Genomic DNA, 25,984 nt, shown 5'->3' with positions numbered 1-25,984 from the left:
AGTGTATGCTCCCAAACTATCAATAATCACGGTTGTTTAATTTTTTTTTCACTTTTCACTTATATAAATATAACTTTGCCAAGAAAAAAATTCTAGGATTTATTTTTCTGGTGTCTCTGAAATAAATGGGTCATTTTTTTTTATAGAATGGAATGTCTCTCTGTTTTTTATAAAGCAGCATCAACTCTCAAAATTCTGACAGTCACTGCAGTGGCTTCTTCTAATTTAAAGTATGAACAACAACAACAAAATCTAAAACACAGAGACAGACCAACACTAAAGCCAGTTCAACCCAAACCTAAACAGCGGCAATACATCATTAAGAAGTGCGAGTGGTCCATGATGGAGACAAGCCTGGCCTGGCTGACAGCACGTTGGTGACCTCCTTCGGACCTGAGCATGAACTAATGCTCCCCTCTGTTTTCACTTAAATATGGCCCCAGATATACCCCCTCTACTCCTGGAAATGGAGCCTTTCCAAAGGACAGGGCTAATCCAATCACTCCCTTTCAATGACTCCCCAGTTCCTACAGAGTACAGTTCTCATTTCTAACATCGTATATGCTATACGCTTTAATCAAATGGGACTATATTGCTTTGATATGTCAAGTGTTCCCTTCCTCTGGGTCTTTACGGACATGACACTTTCTTCTGGGGACTCCCCTGCCTCACCTTTGCATATGTGCATCTTATCCATCAAGCCTTTCCCAGATCACCTTTGGATTTTCTCTGGCCTTATGGAACTTTGCTCCACCTCCCTGAAGGCTTTACCATCTTCTGGAATATGAGCCCTTTGCTGGTCCATTTCTTGTCTCCTGCTAGGCTAAAAATTCTCCAAGGGCAAGACTGGGATTTGCATGTCTTTGTATTCCACACAATGCTCTGCTTAAAATAAGTTGCAAATAATTTGTTTTTGTTTTCTTAGTCTGTGGGCATCAATTTTTCTGTTTATCTGCACAACCTCCTCTGTGTTAGATAATGAGCTGATTCCAAGAAGGAACAGGTTACGAGTTCTAATATGTTTTGAAAGGTAATAGTAACCATTGTCCCCGTCTTCACTGAGAGCTTACTAAGGAAATGCTCATGACCACATCATGGTTACCACATAAGTACTTGGTTTAAGGTGATTAAGTTGCTGCTCTCCAGATTGATTTAAGCTTTTTAAGACAAGAAAGGGAACAGGAATGAGTGTCTAGTGCCTACTTTGAGTGACGTATTTTGCTAAGCCCTTCACAATGACAACCTCATCATATGAATTTGCTAAGGACTCACAAAATGATATATGCATTATACATAACACTTTAAGAACACTTTTTCTAAACCTTTCAATGGCCCTATTGTTTTTATTTCTCCTACTCTATCAGTGATAAAACTGAGAATTGCAGAGTTTGAGCAATTTTCTAGTAAGTAATGAAATAGAATCCTAAATTAAGTACAAATCTAAAACTCATTTGTCAGTTGAACATAATTTTTTGAATGGTTACCATTATCATAGTTACATATCAATTGTGTTCATGTTTTAGTTGTTCGAAGGCTATGATAAAGAAGTTGAAAATATATGCTATTATTTTATGGAAAATGGCTCTGCTTTTAAAAAAATCCTTACCCAAGGATATGTTTATTGATTTTAGAGACAGGTGAGTGGGAAGGGGAGAGAAAGAGAGAAACATTGATTGGTTGCCTCCCATACATGCCCCGACCAGATCAAGCCTGCAACCTAGGATTGTGCCCTGACCAGGGATTGAACCCACGATCTTTTGGTTTACAGGCCAGTGCTCCAACCAATCAAACCACCTGGCCCAGGTGGTCCTGGGTTTGTATAAACTTTCAGACATAAGTCCTAATGACAATGAGGTGCTGGGGTTTATATTCAAGGCAAAATAGGAGTTTGGAAGAGAGAATAACTTGCACTGCCTGGGCAATTAGGGATGACTGTATTCAAGACTGACACTTGGTGAGAGCTCAGCTAGGAGGAGAGGAGAGGAGGGGGCTATGGAAGGGGACAGCATTCTACGAGACAGAGTCACACAGTGAGGGAAGGAGAGTGGTGGAAGCCCTGAAAGGGACCTGAACAGGACTCAACTTTATCCTATAGGTTCATGTTTCTCAATGTTAGCAAACGTTCTGTAGGAAAAGAGGACTTTGGACAAGTAAGACATCTTTTATGAGTCAAAGGGAACATCAGGATTGTGTAATATGGAGTCTATGAGTCCTACAGTAAAAAGCTAACAACAGAAAGAAAAATAACCTGTTAAGCTGTTTAACACAGCATTAAATTTTCTTTTCATAGAATTATTGTTTGGAACACCTCTATGGAAAAACTGGTATAAGTAATAAAATCTGCTGAGAGTTTTAAGTAGGGAGATAACACAAGGGTTGCACCTTAGAATAATCATTCCAGCAGCAACGTGAAAGATGGATTGAAATGAAAGACGGCTACAGACACATGAGCTGTCGGCAATGGCATTAGTATATAGTATATTTTGAACAGAGAAAGTCCTGATTCATGTTTACTGTTTTGTTGTAGTTTGACACAATTAAACCATCTGTGCCCACAGAGAGCAACAAAGTTCTCTTGTAACAGACTGTAAACATGTTTCAGAAGAAAAGTAGATACGGGACGATGGGTCCCATTGGTGGATGCTGGAATAAGCCATCAAGAAAGCCCTGGCTAGCCCACTCCTTCCTAGGTGTCTCTGGAGAAACTTGAGAAATCACTTTTGGGTTCATTTCTGGCCACCAATAGGAGGGTGCCCTTCTGAATTTCTGACCCCGAATAGGAGGTCTCAGAATGGCCTTGCAAGAACATTGCTGGAGCCTGGCTGGCCGCAAAGCCTCTGCTGGGTGGCTGACAAGGAAGGGCCTCCATCATTCACAGCATGCAGAGGGGTGGATTCGTCTGCCTCGCTAGGGAGGGTGCACCGCCTGAGCGGAGGGCGCTGTGCTGGGCTCTTTCCTCCATCTTTGTCCTTCAATCCCTACTGTCATCCTCAGGCAGGCAGCACTGCTGACATTCCATGCACAAGGAGACAGACTCCCAGGTCATCTTCCTGGTCTCATCAAATCCTTGCAACAATCCTTCCAAACACAGTTCTTCACCGCCCCTCCTCCCTTTTTTTTAAATGAGAAAGGATATCAATACTGAACAGCAAATGGCAGAGCCAAAATTCAAAACCAGGTTTCTCCTACTTCAAAGCCCATGGTTTCCTTGACTGCTTATTTGGTCCACTTTAAACAATAAACACTTGGGAAAGCCATCAGTTCAAATTTTAAAAATTCTTTGTAGGCTTACTTAAAATAAAACTTCAGGAAGTGGTGTGGTCTATAGATGTTTGATTCTTAAGGTAATTTTTTTCCTCTCCCCCCTCCTTTGTTCCATACCCTCTCTTTCCCCAACTGATAACCTGATGAGGAAATAGAACATGCCAGGAGCCTGGCACAAAAGGCACTACTTTAGCACAATCTTGTGAGAGAGAGATGCACCTGTAGCCCGGCTGCCATCTTGTTTTGGGCCACTGAGGTAAAGGACTCATGTGGATCCAGGCTGAGGGGATGCTCTGCAGGCCCTGTCGAGACCAGTGGGCAGTTTTCAAAACGCAGGTAGGGGAGTCACATGTGGCGCAGAACACAGTGCTTAGTACATGGTCGATATTTGATAAATGTTGACTAAATAGAATTTCATGTTTTCATACACCGAGGAAACATTTCCTTTAAAGGGGAATTTTTAGCTCTATGCCCTTATGCAATGAAACAGGCAAAATCTGAGATTCTATCTCAATCATTTATTCAAGACTTAGGAAATAGTCTTAAATATAGCTATACAATAAATGGTTATGTGATATAAGACTTGCTGGACTATTAATTTTTCCTTCTCTAAAGTGAATTCAGTGTTGTAAACTGATGTTGAGACATGACATCTAATAGGCAGCAGTGCCAGGGTAAGTATTAAATCACATTATCTGACAATCCTTGGGGAATGGCCTTGCAATGTCAAAACCGTGAAGATGATGTGAAATCAAATTCAAAGATATGTGACTTAGATATTCAAAATAATAACTCTCTCTTCTTGGATGTTTATAGGAAGAGTGTTATGGCCCACAAATGATTACACCATGATGACAGAATACTTTAATAAAGATGACAGGGATTAAAACAAAATGGATTTCATTCTGTTTTTTTTTAGTGTATAATCACATGTATGTATCCCCTCAGCAAGCAATTTTCAAATGTAGTACATGCTACACTCTGTGCAGGGGGTGCTGAGGTTCGCACTAAGGGAAAGACATGCGTGGTCCTTGTCATCCAGGGCTCCAGGCCAGGCTAGTGATGCCTGGAACGGAATCATGAACAGGGCCTCCTGAAGGACAGTGGAAGAGCTTTCCCCTTGTAAAGGGCACTTGCCACTCACGTGGAAGGATGAGTTCACTAATAAAGGTGAGTGGACGGGTAAAAGGCGTTTTAGGTATAGGTTGGAGTGGTGAGGAAAAAACAGTATGTTTGAAGACTGCCGATATTTAGAATATGCTAGAACTCAAGGCAGCATGAGAGTGGCAATAGATATGATGAAAGGGCAGGCAGGGGTCAGACCTTAATCTTCATGACAGGCTATTAATGAGGTGCAACTTGAAAAAGATCAAGGTCTCACACAGCAGATCAGGGTCCAGGCCAGATCTAGGGCACCCAGAGACCACTCTCTAGCTTCCATCACTCCCCTTCCAGGTTACAGGAGTAATGTGTGAAGCTACAGTTTGGAGGCACCGCTATAACCCAGATCTCTGGTCTGATGTGGATCATCCTGCTGACGGACAGGGGAAAAAACTTTGACCAGAATCACATGCTGCTCATTATTCTACACTGTTTCACACAGCTCACTCAAAGACCTCAGTTTCATTCCGTCTGAGCCAGGCCACGCCAATGACTGTAGCAGCTGCTTGGCCTTGAACACTTTCCATTATGGCTCATTCACACCCTTGTTCAAGATTCACAGGGGCACCTGCCATCTTCCTCTTACGGGCAGCTTGCTAAGGATGTTAACACACTCTTGCAGCCGTTCCAAGGCCCCCGATTTAGTAGTCATGGTTGTCACAGGCTAATGCAACCTGACAGGAAACACGGAGTGGGAAGCCCATTGTTGCCAAATGACTCACAGCCCAGCTCACCTAGTGTCCTCCCTGAACACATGAGCCCAGACAGTGCTCTCCAGCAGTCTCTTTTCTGCCTTATAGCTTCTCCAGCATGCAAAGAGGATCAGAAGGATACCCCACCCAACTCCATTAACAAAGGCAAAAATGCACGCTCTCTCTTCCCCTCTGTCTGCCCACTGAGTGCTCCCACCCCTGCGCCGCCACTCAGAACCTGAAGTGCTATCCCATTGTCTGCCATCTGCTCCATCATGTAACACCTGGAAAGGCAAGAACGTGCAAGGTGGCTCAATGCCCTCACACCATTGAAAAATACAGCCACAATCTCTTTCTGATGGGGAACACCACTGTTCCCCAGTGGGCAGAGGCACTCTGGAGAGCCCGCTTTCGGAGGAGAGCCCCTACCACATGATGTAAGAACACATTTACTTAGGAGGAAGCTGGAGTCCCAGAGAAATCAAGGCATCTTTCTTGTTCTTCCCCAAGAGCTCTTTGGATTGTGCATGGAAGAACTGTGCGCTCCCCACACGTTCTCTTTTTGTGCGGCTTCACAGCTCAGATGCCAACTGCCCTGCTCACACAAGTCCCAAGGAAGGCCCGGCCTTCTGTGGGAATTCAGCCCTTTCTTGACCTGCGACAGAGCCTAGGCCATTTTAATTTCCGCTCCTTTGAAACTGGAATGAAGGTGGCTGGGATGAATACTGCTGCCCCGAGAGTTATTTAAAACCTCTAGCATAGTAACTTCAATAAAACGCAACCACACTGCCAAGTGCACAGGGTGATGTGACTCCAGGGTGACTTTTACACCCAGCTCTGCTATGCTGGCAGCCCCATGGTACCTCGATGACATTCAGCCATCAGCTGCTCATCTCCATGAGCATGGAAACAGAGGGACTGGGGACAGCAGGCAATGAGCCTTTTGAGGGTAAAATGTGCTCACAGGCCAGAAATGGTGCCAAAAGGAAGAAGTGTTATGAGGACTGTCTACGGTTCTCTGATCTTTTCTGGTTTTCCCCGGAGACCAGGGTATAGCACTGAGCCATGCTCCACAGGCTGAGGCAAGAAAGGAAAGGGATGGGAGAGTCCCCTTGGAGCAGGCTTTGTCAGCTTTCTGGAAGGCCACCTGATTCATCTGCTATCATAAAGGGAGCCCCTTTCTGAAATGGTAAAGACCTCAGTGTCAGCATTTCTAGAGCGGGCTGAGGAGACTGGGGTAGAGCATCCAAATAAGGAAAAAGCCAAACTGCCATTCTTAGAAAGGTATTTACCTGGTCACCAGCCATGATGAGTCATTTCTTCTTATCCATCCCCCCCACCTCCCTTTACCTGCTCTCACCTCTGACACCCCATGTCCAAATTGTCTCTCAGGGAATAATGTGACCTTGTTTGTCTCTGTTCTTAGGATTCTTCCAGTGCTTTGTTTCACTGATTCTTGTAGCAATTTGTACTGCCCTAAAACCACTTCCTGGAGGCCAAAATGTTTTACTGCACAGATATAAATTTGACTTTAAAATCCTTCTTGTGCTGGGAATCTTAAAAAACAAAACAAAACAAAAAGTGAGAGTAGCATGAAAGGGATGTGCTTGGAAAACCAGAATGAAGTCCAGGGACCAAAAAGCCACAGAAAGAGAAGCAGAAAATAATTTCTGAGGGGAATTTAGGGCAAGAAGCTCACATTTTTTAATGTCTGAAATATGATAAGGAAAAAGCCTACTTTTGATTCAGGGCACCTTTGGGGAGAAAACCTATATGCCAAAGAGACTTGCTGCCTAAAAAGACTATAGTACCATAGAAAGGGAGGGGGTGGGAAAGGAGTCTGAGCCCCCTCCTCACAAAAGGGTGGTGCTCAAAGACCGCTGTCTGATTCATTAAGAAGCTGAGCTGCCCCATAGAAAACTGGGCTGTCAGCTTCACGCTGAGTCCTACACAAAGAGAATCATCAACAAGCGTTTACTGAAATTGTGTAGAGAACATAAATCAGAATCTATTTTGGGAAATGAGCAATGAAGAATGAATCCAGAGATGAAGCTCCCCAAGGAGATGTTGAGCTGTCCTCTCATGAGGAGCAGACTCCCTGATAACCCTGCAAACACCTGTGCAGAACCTTTCTCATGCTTGGATGATCTCTCCAGAGCAATCATAAAGCAAGGGGGTATCCAACTGTCCATCAGACGCAAGCTCGGATGAGATTGGGCAGTTTAAGCATGGTGTAAGTTGTGATACCATGAAAATCCTAGTAGAAAACACAGGCAGTAAAATTTCAGATATCCCTTGTAGCAGTATTTTTGCTGATATATCTCTCTAGGGCAAGGGATATAAAGGAACAAATAAACAAATGGGATTACATCAAATTAAGAAAGCTTTTGCACAACTAAAGAGACCATCAAAAAAATGAAGAGAACCGACTGTACGGGAGAACATATTTGCCAATGATATATTGGACAAGGATCTAATCTCCAAAATTTATAAAGAACTCATATGACTCAACACCAGGAAGACAATCCAATTAAAAATGGACAAAGTACCTGAATAAACACTTCTCCAAGAAGGACATACAGATGGCCCATAGACATATGAAAGGATGCTCAACATCACTAGGCATCAGAGAGATGCAAATTAAAACCACGATTAGATACCACCTCACACCTGTCAGAATGATGATCATTAATAAATCAACAAACAAGTGCTGGTGAGGATGTGGAGAAAAGGTAACCCTAGTACACTTGGTGGGAATGCAGACTGGTGCAGCCACAGTGGAAAACCGTATGCAATTTCCTCAAAAAATTAAAAACAAAACTGTCTTTTGACTCAGAAATCCACCACTGGGAATATAAAGAATCCTGAAATGCCAATTCAAAAGAACTTATGTACCTCTATGTTCATAGCAGCGCTATCTACAATAGCCAAGATTTGAAAACAGTCTAAGTGACCATCAGTAGATGAGTGGATTAAAAAACTCACTGTATAAATATACTACACATTTGTGAAATACTACACAGCAGAAAAAAAGAAGGGACTCCTATCTTTCACGACAGCATGGAGGGAACTGGAGACTATTATGCTAAGTGAAATAAGCCAGGCAGTGAAAGACAAATACCCCACGATCTCACTTACAAGAGGAATCTAATGAACATAATAACATAATGAGCAAAATAGAACCAGAAGCATGGAATCATGAAATAAATTGATAACTATAAGAGGGGAGGAGGAAGATGGGGACTGTCTGGAAGAATGTGAAGGTATTAGTCAAACAAAATATAGAAGGACCCATGGATGTAGACAATGGTGTGCAGAATTACTATGGAAGCCAGAGGAGGGCTGGGTAGAGGGGAATGAAGAGGGGGAAATTAGGACAACTGCAAGAGCATAAACAGTAAAAGAGTTAGCTCATCCTGCAATCTGACCACCCAACGAGATGCAGCTCTGAGTTATGAGGAGTCAAAACCTGGATGAACATTCAGGATGGAGGTTAAAAAAAATAGCTGTCTAAATACATGTCAAATGACAAAGCTGCACATTTGGGGTCAACCTATCAAACACAAGATTCACTCTTTATGAGGTTGGGGATGAATAGGCAAGAACTAAGAGGTTTAGAGAGAAGAGATGACCTGGGAAAAGGATGAGGAAGGTACGAGTAGGTCTGTATAATAGAAAAAATGCTGAGAAGATGTCATGTCCAGAAAAATGCCTTCTCTGAATCTTTCTGAAAGAAACCATTTTGTTGATTTAAACAAATGCACCAATGAAACCATAGCTGCATGTTACCATTGCATTGTAGGAATGAAGCATACAACTTAAAAGTAGTAAAAAATACTTAGAATTAAGTATTTAACATCAATAATTTCAATTAGCCTCTGAGCAACAAGGTCCACTCCTGTGATACTTTCATTTTCGCAGGTTTTTCATTTTCCTTTAAAGACTCTCTCTCTTAAGATGTCAACTTTCATCTAAGGTACACATTCCTCTATGAACCCAATTAATTGCTGAGACTTTATAATGGTTTTAAATTTTTTAATATTTTATAATTAACTTTGACATTTAAAAAAATAAATAAAATCAATCTGCATTTAAGAAAGAAAGAGAGAGAGAGAGATGGCTCTCCTACCTTTTGCGACAACATGAATTGAACTGGAGAACATTATGCTAAGTGAAATAAGCCAGTTGATGAAAGACAAATACCATATGATCTCACCTATAAGTAGAATCTATTCAACAAAATAAACTAATGAGCAAAATACACCACAGGCAAGGAAACATGGGGCAGACTGAAAGTGACCAGAGGGGATGGGGAAAGAGGACAATGGTGGAAAGAAGGGGAAGGGACTAGACAAAGAACATGTATGAATGACCCATGGACATGGACAACAGAGTGGGAATTGACTGTGGGAGCGGGGGATGGGGGTGGGATGGGTGGAAGGTGGTAAAGGGGGAAAAATTGAGACAATTGTAATAGAATAAACATGATTTAAAAATTAAAAAAATAAATAAAATCAAATTCATTTAGAAAAAAAGACATAAGAAGGAAGTGATTATCATAGGTTTAATTTCCAATTGCATCTTGTTCCAGCCTACTTTCTTTTCAGTCATAGGTTTCAGAGCTTTTGCTTCTAGAACAAGGTCAAAGTCCACTTCATCAGACCTTACCTTTGATACCCTGAAGGAGAAGGCTGTGGATTTTGTGTCTGACTTTCCTCGGTCTTGTAGTATTAGGCCTTGGTCCTCTGTCAAGGCCAGGTAGTGGCCTGTGGTGAGATGCCGCAGTCGGAAAGCCTGGCCCCATCTGATGTTACTGCCACTCCAGCTGAGCAGATGAAACAGATGAGAAATTGCACTTACACAAAAATAAGTCCTTTTCAATATTTATCCTGTGCTTTGATACACATGCTGGCAGACTTATAACCCTTCCACGGTTCATCCCCTAAAGGACAAAGCACTAGTCTTCTGATTTGCTCTCAGACTTTCTGTCTGCCTAAAACTAAGCATGGCGCTCTCTTGTGATCTCCCTTAAGAACACCAAAAAGAAACATCTTTTGGTGAAAGAAACATCCTGGGGGTGGGGCAATAGTGTACATTAACTGGAAGGTCCAAGCTTCCAATTTTTCCTTCACTTTACTGAAGTATCTTAATGCAAAAACAAAAACACACAAAAGAGTGGGAAGGTTGCCTTTTCAAGGGAAACTTGTTTCTGGGAAAGCAAAGCCTTTCCAAACATGCGCAATCTGCACTCAAACACCTTTCTATCACAAAAATCTAATCTTCAAGAGAAATAGTGAGCCCTGGGTGGTGTGGCTCTATGGATTGAGCACAGGACTGTGAACCAAAGGGTCACCAGTTCGATTCCCAGTTACAGCACATGCCTGTGTTGTGAGCCAGGTTCCCAGTGGGGGATGTGTGAGAGGCAACCACACAGTGATGTTTCTCTCCCTTTCTCCCTTCCTTCCCCTCTCTCTAAAAAGAAATAAAATCTTTAAAAAAAAGAAATAGGGAAAATATTTGTGCAGCTTACACTTGCCAGAGAGAGAGGGAGATAATAAATAAGCCTAACAAATAAATTAAAATTGTGATATATTAGAAGGAAATAGATTCTATGGGAGAAAGGTAAAACAGGATGAGATGGTTGATAAGAAAGATCCCATGTTGAATGCTAGCCTTTTTATGGTCCTGCATCAAAAGTTTGGCATTGAACGAAAGTGTCAGGGAGAAATTATCCACTGAATAATCTGTAATACATTTATCTTTTAAGCCAGAATAAAACGTTTAAGAGATACATGTGCCAAGTTTTCAAGTAACTCTTCTCTTTATCCAACTCTTTGGAGCACTAGCTAATCCAAAGTACATTGTTAAAAGGCTTAATTTCTTCACATTTAAAATTCTAGGGAAATAATCAAACAACCATTACTAGAACTCTATATACATACTTATTTTGACTTTTTATAAAATTCCAGTAAGTAAGAATCATGGGCTGATATCCTGAGAATAAAAGTATAACTTCTGACAGGGCTGGAAAAAGAACGTAAGTGTCCCAAGCCAGATAACAAACAGGTGCTCCTTAAAACTAGTTTTCCTTAAACCAGCAGTCTCCAGAGCTCTCAGGAAAAATTTGAAGATATGTATAAGAGAAGTTGTAATATTTTCTCCTAATTGCTAATGGGTTATTTTGAAAATCCTTAATGAGAAAGACTGTTACTTTGAACATGTGTTCAGGGGGAGAATGAGCAGAGAGCTGGGGAGAAAGTCAGAGAAGGAAAATCAAGATGGCCACACTTGACCCTCCTCTTCTATCCCAAGTGGTTTAGCTCTAGCCTAACTTGCAGTCCTTCTCAGCAAAATAAAGGTCCAGAGCTTAACTGGACCCCCTTTAGTAGTCTGATGTTTAGAGACTGTATGTTTTTGCTCAAGCATATAGCTCCAAAGTCTCAGTCTCCTGTTCCTTCTATCCAGATGCAGCACTGTTTCTGACAAGTTTTGGTAAATACTGTTTCTTCACAGCTATGTTTTCAGTGATGTTTGAGTCCTCCCTGCCTCATGCCATCATGGCCACCACTCTGTCACATAAAGATAACTTTCCGCTGGAGCAAACAGAGCTACTGCGAAGGAGATTTAATGTGGATTCTACAGAATCTATTTAAGAAAACAAATGGGAGAAGAGCACCGATGGCTTCCAGTGGTCACATCTGAGCTTGCCTTTTGTATTGCAGACACTGCAACGGCAGTGGGAGCTGCCTGGATTTATAATCAAAACAGAGGTCTTGGAAATTGTGTGCGTGCGTGCGTGCGTGTGTGTGTGTGTGTGTGTGTGTGTGAGAGAGAGAGAGAGAGAGAGAGAGAGAGATTGTCATTGTTGTTGTTCTTTAAAAACAAAGTCACAGAAATTTCAGATTTAGCTGTGGGCCAAGAACTTTTGAGAGTTTGCCAGTTGATATGGAACAAATGAGATAGTATTTAAGGAAAGGACTGTTCCAGAAAAGGAAGCAATCCTGAAAAGAGCACCACCCTGAGGCCCCATTACCTAATCCGAAGGGGTTCCACTCTCCACAGAGATCTGGCTCGTGTCCCAGCTCCCCCAGCTTCGTAGAATATCCTCCTGTGAGCAAAGTTGGAGATTAGTTCCTGACACGGATCAGCACCAGACAGGGGACAGCTCCCAGAGGAGACTCAGACATTGTTTTTTTAAGGCACCAAAACAATAGTCAAGGGCAGTGCATACATTTTTTTTCTCATTTAGTGTTTTAGGACTCTTAGGATATAGTCCCAGAAGTGGGATCATTGGGCCAAAAGGCAGTTCCATGTTTAATTTTCTGAGAAAATTCCATATTGTTTTCACAGTGGCTGCACCCATCTGCATTCCCACCAAAAGTGCGCATGGGTCCCCTCAATAAATTAAATTAAAAAAATAAAGTAACTTGAAAAAAAAGAGTCAGAGAGGCACACTTTGCCAGTCTCTCTTATGAGGAGAAAAAGTGCTAACAGTGAGAAAATTGCTTGCCATATCTATATGTATATCATGGACACTCACAAACCATTAGGTGTACCATGAAAAGGATCTTCTTCATTTCCACATCAGGAGTTAAAACAGCCCAGTCACATGATCAGACTACATACTGGATGCTCCAGTTCTTTCAGGCTAAGTGCCTTGATGTTTTACATCTTTGAAAATGTATTTGCACTTAAAAAACATATACACAGTACAGTGTGAAATTCATTTCTACTGTTCTAGGAAGCTCAGAACAAAACTTTATGTTCAGTGGCTATAGTGCTCATGATTTTATTACTTTACTCTTGTCTCCTTTCCTGAAATAAGATAAGCTTTTAATGTGTTTAATAAAATGTTTGTTTTGGAGTAATTTTAGATTTACAAAAAAGTCGCAAAAATAGTAGAGTTTATGAATAGTCTCACTCGCTTTCCCCTAATGGTATCATCTGATATTACAATGGTACCATGTCAAAACAAAGAAACCACCATTGGTACATCATTACTAGCTAAACCCAAGACTTCACTGGGATTTTACCAGTTTCTCCATTACATTTTTTCCTGTTCCAGGATGCAATCCAAGGCTCCACAATGCACTTAGCTGCCATGTTTTCCCTGTTTCCTCTGGTGTGTTACAACTTCTTAGTCTTTCCTTGTTTTCCATGACTTTGACAGTTTTGAGGAGTACTGCTCAGGTATTCTGTAAAATTTCCCTTGGTTTGGGTTTGCCTGATGTCTTTTTGATGATTGGCAAAGGCTGCTTTTTGGTCTGTATAATAGGGACAGACCTACCTAAACCACCAATTATGAGAAACTAAATGAACTATTCTAGTTGTCCCTGGTTTACCGGGTACACTAAACCCAGACACTTTGTGAGAATCTCATGACCTTAAGTTAAGACTGATCATTTAACTGCATTTAAATTCACTAAGTTAAATCCTTTCTCTACCATTGAGGATTTGTATATACATCATAATTGAATCACTCAAGGCCATGAATAACTTGATTTAGGGTTTTGAGACAATAGATAATCAATAGAGGTGAAGAGGAAATGTCTAATTATTTTTCCCCTAAAACAGTTGTATCATTATGAGATAGTAAAAATATGGGGTCTACGAGTCAGGCAGATCTAAGTTTGCATCTGTTAGCTGTGTGACCTTAACTAAGTCCTTTCAACTCTGTACATCAGTTTTCTCATCTGTAAAGTCTAATGAGGGTACTTAAATCACAGAATGGTAGTGAGAATTTAATGTGGTTGTTTTTTTTTTGTAATCTATGAGCCCAAAGATGCTCCCAGATATACAAAATATTATGTATTGTGGATTAATTCAATTTTTTTTAAAAAAATACAGATGTTTATAAACATGCAAAGAAAAACACAGTTAATGGTACAGAAATACAATGAAAAGTCATATTAACAGTGGTTACTTCTAGGTGGTGAGATGACTGAAGACATTCTAAATCTTTTGCAAATGTACACATTATCAGGAAACATGTAATAAATATTAGGAAAGAAATCTTACATTACCCCATTGCTCCGACACCCCAGGTATCTCTGTACCAGGCCTAGAATAGTAATAATACTTCACTAGCCTCCTAGGCACACAAGAAAATGTGCTGAGATTGTCACTAATGCTTCTCTCTCCTCACTGAGAGCTGGAGGGATCTCTGAGGAGGAGAGGGTGGGGCGGCTCATCCTAGGCTGCACGATTAGAGAATCCCTCTCTCCCTCTGACATCTAAAGAATTCTGGAAGGTTAGTCCTTCCCACCGAGGCAATGCAGGTAGCTTGTTCCATTTATTCTCTCAAGGTTACAGAGGTTGAAACAACCGGTTCCTGTTCTCTAAAACAATTACCCAAGGAGAGGAGAAGAGTGGGTGGTGAGCTGAGGTGCTTTTGAAAGCTTGGCTGACAGTTTAGCCTCCACTTCAACAGCTTAAGTGACTTACTCCAGGGTGCTTGACAAGCCAGAGGCAGAGCCAAGGATCAGAGCTCAGAAAGCTAGATTGATTTTGGGTTTGTACCCTGGGACAGTCAGCCTCTCTATCCAGCCTTACTGCTCTAGGGCTTTAGAGGGAATAGAAATTATTTCCACCTAAATGTCAGCCTTATTAAGTGGAATAACTTGCATGGGTTTTTTTTGTTTTGTTTTTTTGTTTCCTTTAGTAAGTTCTTTATTCTCTATTCCTTTGTGCTCTCTCAGATTTCAGTACTTCTGGCCATTCTGGTCAGTTCTGAGAACTTACCTAATGACATACGACAGCCATGAGGCTTACCACTCACCTTACCTAGACATCAAACAATGCCAAGGCAGCCTGCTTTGATCCAGCTGACACAAAAATTCAGGTTCCAGTATAATGAAGAGCTACTTACTTACTCCAGTCTCAACCCCTCATACCTCCTTACTGAGGAATGTATTAAGCATTCTCATTTTTACCTGTAAATTTCTTTTTTTCAAAGTAAAATTAGATCCTGCAGAATCCTCAATCCAGGGAAGGCCACCTTCATGCTCATCTCAACGACGGCATGCACACCTGCTTCTGGTGCCCATTTGGGGATCCTTTTCCATCTGTCTCAATCTCCCCAGCACCTCCTTTCAAATACCTGTTCAGCCTTTTATTTGAGTCAGGAGCTTCTTGAACCACCAGACTGAAGTGAAATGACACAGCTCTCCAAGCACTATGATTTCTGCTCAGGCTGTTTCTAATATGGCTCTAGATTTAATGACAGGTGTGTGTGTGGAGGGGGGGGGGGGTGAGAAGACCACGTACAAAGTTAGCATTTCATTTTTCCTAAATTCCTATCCTTAAAAGAAGAACACGATTGAAAAGAAAAAACTAGTGAGTTCTGATGTATTCCATTTTAGGTGTAACTCTGGAAAACTCACCCACAAAACTTTCAGTTCTTTATCCACCTGCAAACTTTCCTCTGATGCAGCAGAATAAAATATTAGCAATGGTGTCCAACCTGCAGCCCATGGGCCACATGAGGATCAGGATGGCCATGAATGCGGCCCAACACAAAATCATAAATTTACTTAAAACATTGAGGGTTTTTTTTTTTTTTTGTAACTATGTGTCTCAATGTATTTAATATGTGGCCCAAGATGACTCTTACTCTTCTAGTGTGGCCCAGAGTCGCCAAAAGGTTGGACACCCCTGTGACACAGTATATGGGCTATTGCATAATTCACTCTTTAAAGAAAAAGGAAAGAAGATTGCAAGTGAATAGGATCACATGACATCATTTAGAGCATGGAAGCCTCAATTTGAAGGGAAGTCAAGTTTGCCTCACCATTGGACCAGTGCCAGGGAGGTGGTGAGTGAATTGATCAGGCATTTGCCAAAGGTCTGTGCTTTGTGTGGCCTAGACACTGTTCTGGTTCCCATGGCACATCTGGTCTCCATGAAGGGGCATTCAGGGGACAGAAGAAGTAGGAAGAGGCTCAGAACAGGAAGGAATACATATTGCCAGCGGCTGGTTTCTAAGATGTACAATAACATGTTCCAGTTCATTGCTCCTGGGGGTCCTTTTGCACATCAAATAAGGAACGAGCCCTGAAGGGACAGTCTGCAGTGCTGGCTTCTAGGCTCCCATCTGAGATCAGTCAGTGTGTGGCTTTTGTGTAGGAACCTGACCTACATGATGTCTAAGTTGTGTGGATGTGGTCCCATGTTTCTTTTCTTTCTTTTTTTTTTATTGTTGTTCAAGTGCAGTTGTCTCCATTTTCTGATAAAGTAAAAGAGGCAGCTAACAAGGTTCCCTTAGGCATGATGCAAAAACAAAGAATGTTTTACTGCCAGGATATCATACTCAATGCTGTCCCAAATTCAGCCTAAAGTACCCTTCAGTATGAATTTAAGACCTGTATTAACATTTTCCCTCTTTGGGTTTTGAATTTTTGAAAAACATTCACTATGGGTCAACTAGAGGAGCAGAAAAAGCCTCACCCTCAACAGCACCCTCTAAATGTTGCCCTTGGCACCATCCCCTGCTAAATCCAGTTCCTGCTGGATACTGACACTCAGTTCCTCCAATCCTGTTTGGTAATTAGCAAAGAGAAATCACCAAACTTTGCCTTAATTACTTAGCACATGAAAGGGGAAGAACAGTGATGATCTGCTTGTGAAGAGCCTGGTAGATAATCTATGTAAGTGCACAGACCCATTAGAGACATTAGCTTGATTTCTATTACCAAAATGAGTGATTCAGGCTTCAATGAATGCGACCAGAAACTCCTTAGAGATAGGAGCAACCAAAGACAATAAAGAGGTTGGGAAGCATCATGGACTGCTTGCCAAAGAAGCAGTACATGTATATACAAGGTCTGTCTGGAAAAAGTCCAGGCATTGTTAATATAACAAAAATGGTTTTTGCAACATTGATGTAACCTGGCAGCCAAGGAGAGTGGAGTGGAATGCCCATGAATGAACAATGATAACTTCCCTGTACTAATCAGTGAGGGCGGTAGATTAGTGGTGAATGAGCATGTGTACTGTGTGACTATTGCATTCAAAATGACTGAATGAGTAGAGCAACAAATCTGCATCAAATTTTGTCTTGAGCTTGAACATTTCTCTGCAGAAACTATTCAGATGATTCAGAAGGCCCAACTATGGGCAACTGCTGATTGGCAGCTTCATCATGACAATGTACCCGCTCATGCATCATGTCTCAGTGCAGAGTTTTTTGGTGAAACATCAAATCACCCAGGTTACTCAGCCCCCCTATAGCCCAGATTTGGTGCCCTGCGACTTCTGGCTTTTCCCCAAATTAAAATTACCTTTGAAAGGGAAGAGATTTCAGACCATTGATGAGATTCAGGAAAATATGACAGGGCAGCTGATGATGATTGGGAGGATGTGTGAGGTCCCGAGGTACCTACTTGAAGGGGGACTGAGGTGTCATTGTCCTAGGTACAATGTTTCTTGTATCTTGTGTCCTCCTCAATAAATGTCTCTATTTTTCATATTACATGGCTGGATACCTTCTGGATAGACCTTGTATATACCTGTGAGTCAAATCTAGTGTCTTGCCATTCCTGTTTACACACAGAAACCCATGGCTGAGGTGGGGGTATTCTACTGACTACCAGTTACAGAATTCATCTGCAGCCACACCCAAATGCAAGCTCCTCAGTGTGACTCATCTGAGACTAGAGACAGGTACAAGAAGGAGGAAGCTCTTGGCTTACCTGTGCTGGGAATCATTCTGGTCTGTAGATGGTATCGTCAAACACTCATCATGACCATGGAAAAGACGTACTACATGCCCACCAAGTAGGTATCCTATAAGAGAATTATATTCTAACATGAACTGATGACAAGTTTAATACAGAGAGAATATCATGTTGAAAAGGGTAAATTTGTGCAGGTCTGAGTCAGTTATGAAAAACACGAAGAGAGAAGCATTTGGGAAATTACAGATTCCATGAATTCGGGCCTCAGGCAGAAAAGACAAGAATGTCAAAACAATTCCAACATTGAAAGTTAAATAGGTTTCAGGGATGAGCAAATCCAACATCAAAAAGTAAGGTGAAAATAGTGTCAATTCATATCATTAAAAACCAAAAGGAAAAATAGAGGACTCATTGGCATGGACAATGGGAGGGAGACTGACCGTGGGAGTGGGGGTAACGGGGCAGGGGCGCGCAGTGGGGGAAAGGCGGGACCACTGTAACTGAACAACAGTAAAAAAAATAAAAAAGAAAAAATAAGTAATTGTTGATAGATATGTATTTACTGCCATAAAAAAACCCCAATAGGAAAATGTTACTACTCTTAAAGACATAAGGATTTTCCAACTGATTGTGATGTAAATACATTCAACATCAAATTCCTGAATGAGCTCTTAGATCTCACAGTATACGCTTTGTGGCAAAATCCAAATCAGACTGCAGCCATGGGAAAGAAAGCCATGGGAAGTGCTGGTAAGGGGGTTAGCGAACTGTTATTAATCGTTGTCTTAGAAGAAGCTAGCTTTTGAATGCGTTTAGCAAATGCAGATCAAACTTGGGCACTGATCCTACCACTTCGAGGGGAAGGCAGAATGCCATTCCAGAATTCCTGAGTTGACAAGTATAGATGCCACTATCAATAAGCTCTTAGCTTTTAGAGTAAGGAAAGGAATTTGAATAGCCATGGAGTTCAGAAATGGATAGGAAACAATAAGATTCAGGCACATGATGCCCAGTTTGTCTTCAAATAAATTCTCAGCCTTAATTCTAAGCATGTAGCAGCAGCAGAGCGGCCCCAGTCTGAGCTTTATTTTGCACAAGGAAGGGAACATTTTTTATCCAACGGAATTAAAAAATACGCCAGGCTAGCCTGTTCTCAGGAGACATAGTGGACTTAATATGCTCAATATCTGCATTAGGATTATTTTTTAATCACATAATTAGATCACTTTAGGGGATGCCCAACTATTTTGGGTGTTGGATGGAATCAGTAGGAATGAGAAATCATGCCAGTGTATCTTGTGCAGGGGCAGTCTGATGTCCCCTTCCATTTTTTTTTTCATCCAGGCAAGGCAAGTTTTTCTCGAACTTCCCCCAAACATTCAGAAGGCTTTTTCCAATTTTCCTCTATGTTATTGTACTAATCTTTTCAGTTATATCTTTTTTTTTTTGCATTAAGATAATTTATGACATACTGTAGGGGAATTCTTAATAGCCAATTTACTTAGAAAATGAAAATCATCTACGATCATGCTCTTGCGTAAACTCTCCACAGTCTCCTGATGGTGAGGCCATGCCCCATTCGGAGCTCATCGCTTATAGTCCTCGAGCTTCTCCAATCAATATTCTATCCACATGGAGAGAACTGCCAAGTGCCAGCACATCACAGCGTTTCCTAATCGAAGTGTGCAGGGCAACAGTCAGGAAAGAAGGGCCATGATGGGGTCACTTACACTCTCAAGGGCTGCAGTAGGTCTCTTGCCAGTGGATGCTGAAAGGCCATTGTCTACAGGGCCAGATGAGCTGCCCAGATTCTATTACGAGGGCACTCAACACTTCTGGAAGGACCTTTCTGACGTGATTTGCAAACACCTCCTAATTAGTCTCCACAAGCCCCCTGTTGGGACTGAGCAATAGTTTTATTCCTACAGTGACAATGAAAAATTTAACATGGGGAGGAGTCAGTCAAAACTTTCCTGGGCAAGATTTAAAAGCCATAGTTTCTCGATTCCTCACAGAAAGGGAATGATTGACAATCGACATAGGGTGGTGGGTTAATTTTGGTATAAAACAAGAGGGCTAAACATTCCACAAGTCGCTGAAAGGGTTAAAAGTCTGTTGTTTCCTGATTACTCAGTTGAGTTATGATGCCTCCTGAAACTAGGGTATTACCTTGACACTCTCAAACATTTTATCATAGGAGGGTATTCCTAATTTCAAATTACTAGGTTTAGGATTAAAAATAGTGTTGAAGTCTATGATATGAATATTTAAAAAAATTTTGATCTTGCTGTAAGTGCTAGGATATGATGTGATGACCTACAGGCCACTGACATTTGATTATTCTGCTCAGCTGTGGTATTACCCATGAGTGAGATAAGGCCAGTATATTTACTACATAACGTGAAAGGTGCATTGACTTTGCCTGACTCCAGGAAATATGATATGTTGAACAAACTTTGATGATCTTACTTCCAAGGGAAAAATAAAATACTGAGAATATTTTATTTATTATTTTAAAATGGGCTTCCATAAATAGAAGTCAAGACACAAGGCCAAACGTACTCTTATTGTAAAGAAAATCCTCCCACCTGTATGGAGAGATGCCTTGGGAAGAAATATTAACAACCTCACATTCCTGGCAAATAATCTCCTCTAAAATTGAAGTTGCTGAGGTCTGTACACTGATAACTATGACCATAAATAAAAATGAAGAGTCAGTGGTGAGGAAAGGTGCACGTCCAAGTCCTAAATGCACATAGTGCTAAAATAACAGTGGACTCCAAAGGATTAAAAATAATTCCAGGAATGCTCATGTGATCAGAAATTAGGATAGAAAATAACCCATACCAACATCAGAGAAAGGAAGTCAGGTGAACTAAAATCATGCTGCGTATCGAGACATTCCTGTGGGAGCTGGGAAGCAGCAGAAAATGTCAATATATACAGCACAAGACAGACTGGCAGACTGAGGGCTGCATGCATATAAAAAGCATACCTTCTTCGATGCTACTTCCTGAGCACGTAGGATGTACATTCCAGAGTGTCTGCATAAAGGAGGCATCCACTTGTATGTTAGCATTGGATATTGAGAGATGCTGTGGTAGAAACAAACATGCAACATATTTTAAATCACCTGACCAGGGCTGACAGAAGCAGCTCCCCTAGAATTTTAAGGATTGAATTAAAGAGCCTTAGCATCATCTGGCTCTTTCTACGGAGCTGTGAAAGATTTCTTCACTCAATCTAGAAGCAGCCTCAAAGCGGGACACATGATTCAAGGAAGAGGAAGTTTTAGCTACAGAGGTGGCAGACAAGTGTTGACTTCATCCCTTCAGCGGGCTCCTTGATTCCACAGGAATTTATAAAATGTTTATTCTTGGTAGGACGCAGAACTCAAAACGGGAAAAATTACTCCAGTCTTTGGTCTAGGCAATGTAAAATCTGCCAACAGGGTCGGCAATAAGAAGCTTAAAAACTTATCCCTGACATTTCTCTGATCTCCAGGTATTCCACACTCCCCTACCAGCCAAGGCCTTGATGTCAGTGATGTTAGCCTAGTATCTATCCCCAGGTGCAAAATTTCACCTGAGTCTTCCAAGCACTATGATGTATCACATGCTGAAACATTTTAAATTCTCTTTCTTTCTCCAACAGAGGCTTATTCGCCTCTATCCCATTCTTTCAGGCTTGTTCTTCACTGGACAAGAGCTAAACAATGTGATACATTCCCAGTAATTCCAGCTAATGTGTACATAGTTGGCTTTCTCTGGAAGTGCCTAGGGCAGTTTAACAGAGGTTGCTGGGCACAGTACCTTATTCTGAAAGGGTAATTCACAGTTAAATTCCGGGCCCCATGACAACCTGGCAGGGGAGAGGATTTAATCACCTCCTAAGTACACTGTGTAAAGGCATCTACCTTGTCCTACGCAACCTGTTGTGACTCTGTTCTCCTCGACCAACCGTTTCCTAAAGGAAGTGTTCTGAAAGTGAAAGATGCCCGTGGTAGGAGGTACTTACGAGGTATCTTTCAGAGGACACACTGACGAGGATGAGGTCATCTCCAATTCGAACTTTTTCTCCCTCGGACCTCTGTTTGGAAGCGGGATGTATGGTCCACCAACAGGCTTCTCCTATGTAAAGATTCCTTGAGTTAGTCTTTGCTTCATAGATGCCTGTGTCTCTAATTGTGTCCCTCATTCTGTTTGCTCCTGATAATAATAATAATCCCTCAAACACACACACGTGTGCGCACTCCAGACCTCAATTTCTATTTATTTATAAGCATTTCAGTTAGCCCCACGTCTGCTTTTGTCTGTGTCTATCGTTTCATTTTCTCTACAGACAGAAAGACAGTGTTGGAAAGAGTATTGGAGGCCAGCAGCTAGAGAAGCCTGAGTATTTTTAATACATATAGAAAAATGCCCTCTTCGTAAGCACTTATAAAGCTTTATAAAGAATTGACTTCATTGGACTACTGACCACTAACAGACTTTTATCTTTGTGCCCACCCCTCCATGAACTCTACTAAAACATCAGTATTGCTACTGAAAATGATGAGAGATTTTTAAAAGGCCCAAACCTACAAGAACTAAGATAGCAGGTGTGAGGTTGACAGCAATAAAGAGAAACTGACATTTTCTAAAAAAAGGAAAGAAGATAGATGGTTTCAGCTCAGAGAAAGCTCAAGTCTCTGGGTAAGAATATGTATGAGAAGCCAGTCTTAAGGAATAAAGCGATGCCTGTTGCATATTACCCAGAGAGTCTCTGGAGCTGGAGGAAACAGTTACTTGTGAAGGGAACAGTAGAAGATCGGGTTGAAAACAGGGGGGCTGGCTGAAAGTTTTAAAGGAACATTTAACTTCTGCATCCTGTATTCAGTGCTGCACAGACAGACAGGGAAGACTTCCTCCCCCACCTTGCAGAAGAAGTTAAACCCATGGAATGACAAACCATCAGAGGTCTGGTTTTAGAAATACCAGGCACTGTCAAACAAGGCAGTGAAGAATACTGAAGACAGATAATTAAAATTCTATGTCCTGATTAGTAACCCCAGCTTCCTTCTTTTTGTCTCCATCCCTCAGCTTCCAGAATGTCAGCTGCAATGCTGAACTCCCCGCCAATCCCACCTCAAATTTGAGGATTACTCTTCAGGGAAGCCAAATACCCACGATAAAAGATGTGGCTGTTTGGGTGCCTCCAGTGAAATGTCCAGGTCCCCTCTGTATCACCTAAAAGTGAGATCTAAGAGATGGCAGGTCACACTCAGAGCTTCCAGTCAGCTCTTACCAACCTGGTCTAAACCTGAATGGAGACAAAGGATCACCGGGCATCTGAGGAAAGTCTAACATGAATGACAGGAATAAAACAAAAGTGGGTTGGGGGGAAGGGATTCGGAGAAAACAAAGATTACAGAGAGCCAAGGAAAATTTTTAAAAAATTTTATAATTAATAATCTCAGAGGGATAAGAAAAAGTACATTAATGAAGCAGGAATGAATGTATCCATGAAGGATCCCTTCAGAGAAAAAGAAAAACTCTCTCGTTCTGAAAGAGAAAGAAAGGGTTATAGGATTAGGTTGAAAATTTCTCCCAAAAAGAACAACAAAGAAAAACAGAGATAGGAGTGAAAAGACAATTCGAAAACCAATCTAGAGAATTTCCAGGGAGAAGAACATAGAAAAGGGAAGAATATAACAAAGAAATGTTATAAAAATGCTTCCAAAGCTGAAAGACAAGCACTTGCAAATTGAAAAGGTCTACAAAGTGCCTAGCACAGTGGAGAAGAGAGACCTACAACAGGATTCATTTCTGTGGGACTTACGACAGAAAGGATCCAGGTCCAAACATATCACTGTGGAATTTCAGACATTAGGGCAAAAGAGAAGATCTAAAGAGCGCTCAGAAAATGTAAACAGGTCATATACAAAGGACCAGAAATCAGACAACAGCCAGACCATAAACTGGAAGAAAATAGATAAAAACTTTTGGGATGCTGAGACAAAGAAAATTTCCAATGTAGAATACTGTGAATCACTTGTAAAGCTGCAATTAAGAAACTTCCAGATGACAATTTACCTCCCCTGAATCTTTTCTATAAAAGCTATTGGATAATGGGCTCCACCAAAGTGAGGCAGTAAACCAAAAAGGGAGAAAAATAGGAATCCGGGAAACACAGAATCTAGGGGAGAGGCAAAGCGAATTTCCTGGATGATGGTGGGTATTTCTAAGATAAAACTGAAAGAACAGCTCCTATGATTGAATCTAATCAGGGGAGAGTTTCAGTTCTATGGAATAGTTCAGAAATGAATGAATGACTGGGTCACAGAAAATAAAACAAACAAATAAAGCAATTACTAACTACTGGAAAATTCCAAAATAATACAATAAAGTGAACTGAGCATAGTATAGGATGAGTCTCATTTAGCAAATAAAAGTTTCAGTTACATAACTAGAAACAGTTAATAATGATTTGGTAGTTACATGTAAATACATTGGGAGGGTAGAAAGAAGGAAGAGTGGAACATCGAGTTATTTTTTATTATTCATTTGGAAACATCAGTAGGTAACACCTAATCTGGAAAGAATAACTAAACAGTATACTATACTATTCATAAACAAGTGGTAAACAATAGTATAGGAACTGAAAGTAGATGCTCCAGAGAGAGGCAGGAGGCTGATGTTTTCAATAAGCGAAAAAGGATTCTTCTTTAAACTATGTATAGGTATGACTTTGATTAAGTAATTATATTTATTTTGATTAGATTTAAAATTTCATGACAATAGGTAGGTTAACCTCTACATTTTCAGGGAAAAACGATATTTATACCCATCGTGGGCTCTGGCCCACCAAGGGTGCTTGGGATAGAGTGGATCTTAAACAGGCACATGGAGGAGGAGTCTACTTGTTCTGCCCTCTCCTGGGAAGAGTGCAGTGGTGAGGGCCATTCCCAGAATCAACAGGATATGGGCCAGTTGATGACCCTAAAATACATAAAAGAAAAACACTAAAAGCACCATGTTTTCATATTTATTTCCTGCTAAGTCTCATTTTAAAGTTGTGTCTAAATGCTAAAAACAAAACAGCAGAAACCCTTAAAAGGAGAAAAGAAAGAATTCTAACTAAATCCAAGGGAAAAATGATCAGCAGTTGTTGTTGTTTTTTTTTTTTAATCCTTGACCGAGGACATGTTCACTGACTTTAGAGAGAAAGGGAGAGGGAGAGAGAGATCAGAGGGAGAGAGAAAGAAACATCTATCGGTTGCCTCCCATATGTGACCCAACAGCCTAGGTATGGGCTCTGTTTGGGTATCGAACCTGTAAACCTTTGGTGCACAGGATGATGCTCCAACCAACTGAGCCACCTGGCCAGGGCGATCACCAGTTCTTTTAAGTCAGTCAGTCAAACTTTTTAATATCCTCTGTGTAGGGGGGATTCCAGAATTGTTCAAGAAATTGTCTTCAAACTTCTCACGTTTTCCCCGAGATCAACTCAAGTATTGAGCATTGATTTGTTTTCAACTCAGAAGAGGTTTCTGAGCCAAAGGCATATCCACAGAATGGCCCAGTAAGAAACAGAATGGTACTGTTGAATTCTGAGTGCATCTCTTCCAGAAGTGAGAATACTCCCCCAGGCAATACTGAAACTTATCTGAGTTATACATGCATTCTCCTTCTCCCTCACAAATACCAAGCTGGGCTTCTTCAAGGAGAATATGAAATGGATTCGAGTGAGAGAGGTAAAATAAATTATGTTAAAAGGCTCTTGGTTTTCATGAACACCAGGTCAACCCCCTCCCACCTGTCTTCTGCCAAATTGGCTGCTTCTGATCAGCCAATTTGAACTTGGTTTGACTCATGTGTTCATCTGTCAACGGAATTTATACCGTGCCTGATTTTAGGAATTTAGAAAAGAGTGCTGGATAGAGTAATATCTGATGCAATTTCCCTCTATTTTTATTGGAGTCTGTAATATTTAAATAAAGTAGATTTCCTGAACACATGACTAGAAAGGGGTCAATTTCTTCCCAACTCTCAAAAAGTCTAAAGTCATTTTACTGATGTAGATAGAATGACATATAACTTTTCTGATTACATGCTCCAAGACTGACAGCTGGTTTATATTAGAGGCCAATTTACATTCAGAAAGTGTGATACTTCACTCATTTGGTAATTTTCAGATGATGTTGACACACCT

General features: G+C 41.1%; 1 protein-coding gene across 1 annotated transcript in view; it reads right to left on the bottom strand.

Moving 5' to 3' along the window:
- Positions 1–25,984, bottom strand: part of RYR3 (ryanodine receptor 3) — a 509,318-nt gene that overhangs the window by 258,675 nt on the left and 224,659 nt on the right. The window contains 5 exon segments of the mRNA XM_054565625.1: positions 9,786–9,942; positions 12,151–12,225; positions 17,807–17,900; positions 20,787–20,886; positions 21,809–21,921. Coding sequence (XP_054421600.1) covers positions 9,786–9,942; positions 12,151–12,225; positions 17,807–17,900; positions 20,787–20,886; positions 21,809–21,921 — 539 coding nt within the window.

This window comes from Pteronotus mesoamericanus, unplaced genomic scaffold, assembly GCF_021234165.1.
Source record: "Pteronotus mesoamericanus isolate MK-2021 breed Mesoamerican mustached bat unplaced genomic scaffold, CSHL_Meso_final contig_164, whole genome shotgun sequence".
Classification (NCBI taxonomy): Eukaryota; Metazoa; Chordata; class Mammalia; order Chiroptera; family Mormoopidae; genus Pteronotus; species Pteronotus mesoamericanus.
The sequence above is the reverse complement of the archived record's forward strand: the minus strand, read 5'-3'. Positions and strand labels throughout refer to the sequence as shown.